General features: G+C 29.4%; 1 protein-coding gene across 1 annotated transcript; it reads left to right on the plus strand.

Annotated features, from left to right (window-relative positions):
- The first annotated feature begins 1,852 nt into the window (after positions 1-1,852).
- Positions 1,853-3,635, plus strand: LOC113858805 (transcription factor MYB106-like). The gene is made up of 3 exons (XM_027491560.1): positions 1,853-1,985; positions 2,109-2,238; positions 2,672-3,635. The coding sequence occupies exons 1-3, from the start codon at positions 1,853-1,855 to the stop codon at positions 3,633-3,635; spliced, it is 1,227 nt and encodes a 408-aa protein (XP_027347361.1).
- Positions 3,636-9,504: the final 5,869 nt, after the last annotated feature.

Consider the following 9,504-nt stretch of genomic DNA (forward strand, 5'->3'; position numbering starts at 1 on the left):
TATCAACACAATTTAAATAATTTTAATTATTTATTTTTTCAGTTATTTTTCTTACATTCATTCTCGATCTTCGCTTTATTTCTTTTTTCTTTCTTTCTTTTTATCTATCATTTTACACCTCATTTTAGGAGTGTAAACATTTCATTTTCATTTTCTGTCATTTGAATTATTTTATGTATTACGGTCAGCCAGGGGGTTGTCTCATTTTCAGCAATGCATTAATTCACACAGAGAATTTTTAATCTGCAACGGTTACAGCTTATAACATTAGGAATACTAATTACTAAAAATCATTCTACAGTTACTATTTTTTGTGAATGTTTAGTGCATGCACGTATAACCTGCTTTTGATCGAATTAAAAAGGGCAACTTAATCAAAGTACACGCATACATACGGGAACATGTCAAATAAAAATGTTTTTTATGTGATAATACATCCTAACGATTGAATTTTAATATAGATAGTAAAATTAAAATATATTAATTATAAAAAAAGTTTCATAATTTCCTTAAATAATTACATAAATTTAAAAATATTTTAATCTTAACTATTCATATATAATTATATATTTTTAACATCAAATTTATCATTTTTATATAAAAATGGTTTTCTCGCAAAAACATTCCTAATATACATATTATCCCTTCACTGTATTAATATATAAATCACATCACTATCCATAATTTAAATATCTATTACATAAGTATAAAATTCAGTTTAAAACTGATAATAGCTACTGTATATCATTCCTATAAACATTTACATTGATATATAATCCGGATATTCTATTGTTACACCTTAATTAGTAGGTTTTTAAAATATTTAGGATTTATATAAAACAATATATAAGTTTATAGGAATATTAAAATAAAGTTAAAGGAATATTAAATTATAGTTTTCTCTGTAATAGTTTGTTTATTTTCTTAAATTTATATTGGTGCATTAAAGCGGATTACAATTCTTTATATAAATTTATTGATAAAAATAGCATTAAATAACATTTTTTTTTCATGAAAATCAACACAATTTCGACAAGATCTCTCAATACGAAGGTGAGAGTGTCGTTTATGATAGTTCGAGAAGAACTTACTGTTCCTTCTTTAACGAATAAGTTGGAATGATGATTGTCGTCCTGTAATAATAATAATAATAATTTGTCATCGATCAATTTGTAGGAACCAATATAATTTCATTTAATGTAAAAACTAAAAAAAGTAATTAATGTATAAATGAAAATTCCTTTTATCACATTGTAATGTGTGCTTCATTTTCCTCTCGTAACTACACACTGTTTCTTTTTTTTTTTTTTTGGTTATATAAATATATTTTTTTTCAAATTCCTCTGAACGATATTAATTTTAAAAGAATGTGTGGCTCAACATGTCAATATATTATATGCTTATGGCCACAAGATATATACGTTATGTCGGCAAATTTGTTGATGCGTAAAAACTAATGGTAAAGCATCCACCATCTTATAATTTATAAAAAGAACTATAACAAAATAAAAATGAAATATAATTATTGTAGAAAAAAAAAACCCAAAGTAAAGTGAATTTTTTTTTCCCGAAAAATAAATGGGAAACATAAATTAGGCCTCGTTACATGACTACGCCTTTTCGACGCAGGTGCGCAAAATTAAGATACGGAACCTCACTCACAAATATACGTACGAACATCATAACTACTTGTTCAGTAGTATGTAATGCATATCCTCTATATATAACGTTGCTTTCCCACCGTTCTCCTTGAACTTGCTTAGTTTGTTCTTTGACGTGTTCTCTGCAGTACCAAACCTCCCAAAACCCCTAACTTCAACGTTCCATTGATTGGTCACAGAGGCTGAAAAACATGGGTAGGTCACCGTGCTGTGAAAAGGTGGGGCTGAAGAAAGGGCCATGGACTCCTGAGGAAGATCAAAAGCTCATGGCTTACATTGAAGAGTTTGGCCATGGAAGCTGGCGTGCATTGCCAGCCAAAGCTGGTAATAACACAATAGGGTTATTTTTTGCTTTGTATCTATTTATATATTTAGTATATGTTTGCTTCAGTTTATAATATAAGAAGACTAAGGTTGTACATCATCTTCTTGGTTCATAATATTTAGGCCTTCAAAGATGTGGGAAAAGCTGCAGACTAAGGTGGACTAACTACCTCCGACCTGACATAAAAAGAGGAAAGTTCAGCTTGCAGGAAGAGCAAACAATCATTCAACTTCACGCCCTTCTTGGAAACAGGTCAGCAAATAAGTAATAGAAAGTAGGATCACAGTAATGAAGTGCCACATAAAGCAAAAATAGCAAATGCCCTCGCTATATCTACATGATTAAATGCCCAAGCAATGCAAGTTAACTTACGATAACTTTAGTATGCTCTTCTTTTTAGCTATTCAAGTTTCCCACCTAGAAAAGTGATACAACAACATGCCATGCATTTGTAAAACACGAAGACATCAATAGTATATTAGCTTTTTAGAAGATATTACCAGTAGTTCATGATCTTTGTTTTAACTAATTCTTTTTTAGATGATTAAATTTAAAATATAAGTTATCATTTAAAAAATGTTTATTGAATAAGAATTTAGTTAAGTGGTGTATCTAAACACGTGATGTGCTTGTTTGGCTTTACATGTCCATTGTTAATTCCTGTTGTTTAACATATTGAACGTAGATGGTCAGCAATAGCGGCTCAACTTCCCAAGAGAACCGACAACGAGATAAAGAACTATTGGAACACACACCTGAAGAAGAGGCTAACAAGAATGGGGATAGACCCTACAACCCACAAGCCTAAAACCGATGCTCTCGGTGGTTCGGGTAGTTGCCAGTCCAAGGACGTAGCCAACCTGAGCCACATGGCTCAGTGGGAGAGTGCTCGGCTCGAAGCCGAAGCAAGATTGGTGAGAGAATCAAAGTTGCAAGTCCAGAACAACCTCGGATCCTGCTCCTCCCCACAACCCGCGAGACTCGTCCTCAACAAAATCACAACGCAACAACCATCACTACCACCTTGCCTTGACGTGCTCAAAGCGTGGCAAAGCTCATGGTCGAAGCCACAACCAACAACAACAGGAACAAAAGACAACAACAAAATAATGCATAGCATGTATGCCATGATGCTATCCACTGATGACACCCTCGAGTCTCCCACGTCCACGCTGAACTTCCCAGGAACAGTGCTTCCTGTCCCCACCAACAACGTCGGAGTAATATTCAATGAAAACAATAACTTACTCCCTCTCACCACGACTACAAATGCCACACCAAACCCGTGTGAGGGTGGGTTCATGAAAGGGATTAGTGATCACAACACAATGTTACACTTGCAAGACGATGATATCATGGCGGCTGTGGAAGCATTTAGATCAAACACAACAAGGTACAAAAACAACAGCAACAACAATAATGTTGCTCCAGCACTCTCGTCCAATGTCGTCCTCGAAGGACTCAACAATGATGATGCCTTGGTTTATGATTCCAACGATAACTTAGCCTCGCAAGAAGAAAACTTGGCAATCATTAACGGGGATGGAAGCATCTGCAACGTGAGCCTCGAAGAGAATAATAAGCATTACTGGAATAACATACTTAATTTGGTGAATGACTCGCTGCAGTCTGATTCGTCTGTCTTCTGATATACGGTGTCGTATGGTGGAGCTAGCTAGTTAGAGTAGCTGTTAGCTGTAGGACTTTAGACTAAATTATAACATAATAATAATAATAATAATAATAATAATGCCATCGATGTCTCACAAAATAATGTAACCGATCCACATGATCCTTGTCCAAAATTGGATGTTAGGTGTTAGCCGTTGAGTCTGTAAAATTACGTACAACCCCTCCAAATATTAAGTGTTAGCATTATTCTAGCTAGGGTCGATTTGAATTCGCCCATTTTCTTGGACCGTCAATTTCGGAAGAGCGAATTAATTTAGTTTTTTTTTTATATCAATTTAATTATTTTCTGTGTTCTCATTTTCATGGCAATCATTATGATCTTCATTTACACTATATACACACACACACACACTGAATTTAGCGGTACGTAGCTAGGTGAAATAATATATGGAACTTATGAAGTTTGGTAGAATCTTTTAGTGACCTACGTATTGCTCTGATATTATCAGAATGTACGAGCCTGTTCATTTAAGAACTTGAATAGTTGAATTAATGATGTGAGCTGGCGAAGAAAGATTCTTGTTTCCTCTGAATATTACATATATAGTTATCTAAACATAGGGAAGAAAAGCTATTGGCTTATCAATGTCCCCAATTGAGTTAGAACCGGTCCCTACCAATCTCCTAGCTGCTTGTGAAATTTGGATTTTTACTCTAACCAAAAACTTCATACATGCTATTTTATACCGTATTCATTTTTAAATGTTTAAATCAAATAATTTTAAAACATACCCGCTGCGTTCCATCCTAATGGATAAAATTAGAAATAATAATGAGTAAGATACTACCGATTTTATTTGCGTTTCAGAAAAATATTTGTACTTTACTTTAGTATAGATAATAACTTTAATATTTGTACTCTACATATACTTGTATATACATACTTACACTTATTACTTGTGTTTATTTTAAAAAATATATATTTATATAATTTTACATAAATAATATAATAATACAAACATTTAAGGTAAATACTTAAATATTTATATCTACACTCATTCCTATTAAAATTTATAAATATTTTTTATGTACATACTCGTTGTTAGTATCTACTTCATTAATTGTTATCTCTAAATTGAATTACTACTTAAAAATGATGATAAGCTCACATATATTATTTTATATTTTTGTAATTTATATTATTTAATTATAAGTTAATTCACTTTTATTTTTTATAGGCGTACACTCTTTGATGCTACCGCCAATTTTTTTTAATTAATATCCATGTAAATAGAGACAAATATCCATCTATATATATATAAGCATCACGTGCATTGCTTTAATGAGTTGAGTACGTGTGTTGGACCAATATAAAAATGTAGCTAATGACGTCATGATTCCTGATTTCATCAAGGGGATTCAATTTGGGTTTGGAATAGCTGGTACATATTTGGGCATTCGATAGCCGGCCCATTACATAATAAGTACACAGTACAAACTAGAAAATTAATGTTGACCAAGAATAACTAGCAAATTAATGTTCTGGACCAAAAACAAATAAAATACTAATAAATTTATGACCATTCACGTTTTGCATCTGCAGGTTATTCAAGCAAAATTTGTTTTCTGGTTCACATTATTCATTTATTTATTTTGATTTTAACATATGAATTTAAATTATTTATTATTTAAAAAATAAATTTAATAATTGATTGACATTTTTTCATATTTATAGACTCTGAAATCAACTAGATAAAATCAACCCATACATTTTATTTTGTGACACGACCTAGTTGATCGAGTTCGACCCTTTTTAATATCATTAATCTCTCACATGTCCTGCCCTTGTAACTCTTGATGTTAAACATCATAAATAATGTTTGGTGTATATTAATGTGGGATATAAACGATTAAGGTACCATATTTAAGATATAGAAGCGCAAAACATAAGGTAGGAGCAGATCCAACAGTACTAACCAAATCGTATAAATTACAAGATTTATAGGCAGATGTAATTGAGATTGCAAGTAACGTGAAAGATAAAAATAACATAATTGAAGAAAAATAGATAAACGTTGCAACGTAGGGCTGCTCCGAATCTCTGGACTAGATTGTTCTGACAACGCAACAGGGCAAACTCGTCCAACCGGGCCCACCTGGTTTTTTATTACTTCTGTTTCATTCAAAAAAGGTGAAGTGGGTCCAAACCTACACGAAACTAGTTTTGTGTTTTCATCCACAACCAAAGTGGATCACACTGCCTGAATAATTATAGAAATTTATACTTTTTCCTTTTATGAGGTTTCAGTGAATAATGGGAGCCTATTGTGAAAGAAGATGGTCAAGTTAGACCCACAACACTCAAAAAGGTTGGGCAAGTTACGGTGTCTATAATGTCATGTCTGTTTCAGATTTGCTTCGTGTTACGTGTAAACATACACGGGCAAAAATGTGTTCCCTTCACTATTCACTTCTCTTCTCTTATTTTATTTTTCTCTATTGAAAAATAAATTATACAAATTTATTCTATAAATATAATTTTTCCAGATTTTTTAGCCTCGTTGTTCATAATTTTTCCAGTTTTCAAATCTAGATAAAATATTTAATTCAATAATATAAAATGGAATTCGTAAAATGAGATAATAATAATTGTAGTAATGATAATATTTGTACAAAACAAGAAAGAAACGGGCTTTCTTTTTGTCCATGAGCTGTTGGGCCTACAGTTGATAATTTGGGAAATGGGCTAGGAATAAGGTCGATAATTGCCTTGGTTTTTCGCTTCCCTTGGTTGGACCTTCTTTTTAAGGGGTTCTTTTGACAAAATAAAATAAAATAAAGGAAAACACTTTGCTTCATATTTCCGTGGACCAAAAGGAGATACAAAATAAAACTTGATAGAACAAGAGAGAGATAGAGTAAAAGCTAATGTCCAATAAGGTGTTAAGGTCATGACTCCCGGAATATTAACTTCTTTTCACGACAAACATTTTTTTTAAATTAAAAAAAATTAATAATGACACTTTTTAAAAAATAATACTTGTTATTACTTTTAATTTGTTAAAAATTATAAAAATATGAATAAAAATAATTAAATCAAGAGTAAAACTCATAATGTTTTAGATTTATAATAAATTTTAACAAACAATAACAAAGTGTATTTAAAAGAATACATTAAAGAAGATTGTATTCCAAAATCCATATAAAATTGCTTTGATTGATGTTCATAACAAAATTAGCAAAACATAAACCTAGGACAATTCTACGGTACATGCACAATTGGTTGAAGCAAAAAATAAAAAAGAAAAAGAAAAGTCATTTTACGGTTCAAAATAAATTTTAGGTGAGCATAGAACACTGAAAAAAAAGGTAAGCACAAACCTAACACTTTTATTTAGACACAATCAATTAAAACATTATTTACGTATTTTTTAATAAAACAAACTAGATGAAAATAATAAGAGGAGCATATGGTTGGAAAGTGTTGACAGCTCTACATATTATGAATTAAGAGAGTTATTGCGTATATCTGGATTTGTCTTGCAAAATTTGAAAATTCCTTCTGCAAAGTGGAAATGTCGTAAATCTCCCCCCAAAGAAGAACAAGTATAACTTGATATAAACAAAACAAATGAAGAAATACAAATTGAGTGATTCTAAAAATCTCTCCTAATTACTAAATAAAGAAAATATTAAATATATTATATAATTTGAAGATAATAAATGCATTAATTTTTGGAGCAACATAAATTAGTTCTACTCACTCTTAAGCTTCACATAACACAATAAATCTTTCTCCACCTTTGATACCATGTACAATTTTAAATAGAGATGTCATCAATGTTTATTATATTGGTTTAGAATACTACAGGGCTCAAAGAGTTCAACGTTTCCCAATAACTTACCAAAAGAGCATCCCCCAAATAGAAGACGTGGGAATATAATTCAATCTTGTAATAGCTCATGAAAGGAAATACGTTGATGATGTAAATAGTAGCATAAATACATTTGTCTTAGAATAGGACTTTAGATTGTAAGAGAGCAACTCTTGCTACATTTAGCAAATGCATGTATTTGTCCTTCACTCTACATGAACAGGAAAATTGAATTTCAACTCATTTTTTGCTAAAGAAATTTAAGCAGGCTAAATTATTTAACTGTTGATTTTTATTTTCTTCGTGTCACTACCAAATTGATTCCTGATATAAGTAAAGAAGTTTTGAACCAAATAAAAATATTCAATTTTTAAAAAAAGTATAAACAATAAAATAATCAGCATTACAAACTATAGTTAGGAAATAATGCTTACCATCTGAGGTTGGTTTAGGATATAGACACCAAAAAATATATTGTATACGATTAAAAGTATCTTGTGCACAATTGTTAATTGAAATGAAAGGATTAATATGAATCTTTGATGGTGGAAAAATATCATAATTATGGGACTGAAATTAAAAGATAATTTTTTAGAATTTTACTACTTTGTACTTTCAAAATTTAATCAAATAAATGTCCTAATCTAGTGTGTAAAGTGGTGAAGTTAGGTATATGCAAAACATTATAAATTAGTGAGGTTTGAGTTTAGAGTCATAATTCTTATGGCTTGGATAGGAATTTGTGTATAATTAATTTAGTAAAATAATAAATTTATGTTAGAGAAAATATGATATGAGATGTGAACTTGCATCAATTATGCATTTATATGGATTTGTTTTGCGAAAAAAGAGATAGTGTAGAAAGAAGGAGTTCGAAAAGTCTTTTATAGTTGATAGTTAATGTTTGAATATGACATTATAATAAAACTAAATTTATGAATACTTAACAATAATAATTTTTATCATAGTTATACAGACGCTTATCAAATCATTTTCAGTTCCACCTCATTTCAATGCAAACCTCCAAAAAGCATAAAATAATTAGCTTATGTACTCATTTTCTTCCTAGGTGATATTTAAAACTAGTACTTATTTTGTCTAAACTACAAATATTTGCTTAATTAAAAATAGGCATACATTACTTAAACTAATTACTAAGACTTATTTAATAAGTTCTTATTGTATAAAGACTTATGATATAAATTTGATTATAAAATTTATTTTAATAAAATAAAAAATAAAGAATTTATTTTATTTTATTTAGTCATGTGTAATTTAGACTTTAACTTTTAAAAGTGTGCAAATTGTATAAAAATTTATGATATAAATTTGATCATAAATTTATTTTAATAAAATAAAAAATAAAGGAAAAAGTCCATTTTACTCTCATACTTTAATTTTTGAAAGTATACAAAGAAATCAACTAATTATTCAGACATATAATTTTTTTAATTTTTGAATAAAAATATTTCAAAAAATGTCTGTCATCGTTGAAAGAATGGAGATTAAAAGTATATTTGATTTACTTTCTAAAAACTATTTTTATCAAGTAAATTAAACATGCTCTAAGAATTTAGAGATATTTTGGTTTTAAAAATTGGATAAATTAAACGTTTGAGTAATGAAAGTGTTTCCTTATGCACTTTCAATTGTATAATGTATTTCGTTGCACACTTTCAAAAATTAATATTTAAATTACACATAGTCAAAGATATAGAGAGGTCAAATAGATTTTTTCTAAAATTTAATTTTGATAATTTATTTTAATATAATTTTAAAATAAACTAAGTTTTTAATAATAATCATAAATTATTTTTTATAAACTCTTTTAAGCGTAAGATATAACACAAAACAATGGAGATTAATTCTTTCAAATTATCGAAACATGATTTAGTTTTTAACAAACATTTTCATGGTAAATAGGTATACATTACTTAAACTAATTATTGATTGATATATAAGACTTATTTAATAAGTTTTTATTGTATAAAGAGTTAATATAAATTTGATC

This window comes from Abrus precatorius, unplaced genomic scaffold, assembly GCF_003935025.1.
Source record: "Abrus precatorius isolate BTA unplaced genomic scaffold, Abrus_2018 Scaffold2, whole genome shotgun sequence".
Lineage (NCBI taxonomy): Eukaryota > Viridiplantae > Streptophyta > Magnoliopsida > Fabales > Fabaceae > Abrus > Abrus precatorius.

Coding starts and splice junctions, on each gene's coding strand:
- LOC113858805 (XM_027491560.1), top strand. CDS start 1,853: ATGGGTAGGTCACCGTGCTGTGAAAAGGTGGGGCTGAAGAAAGGGCCA. Junction 1,986..2,108: donor TGCATTGCCAGCCAAAGCTG/GTAATAACACAA, acceptor CATAATATTTAG/GCCTTCAAAGATGTGGGAAA. Junction 2,239..2,671: donor CACGCCCTTCTTGGAAACAG/GTCAGCAAATAA, acceptor TATTGAACGTAG/ATGGTCAGCAATAGCGGCTC.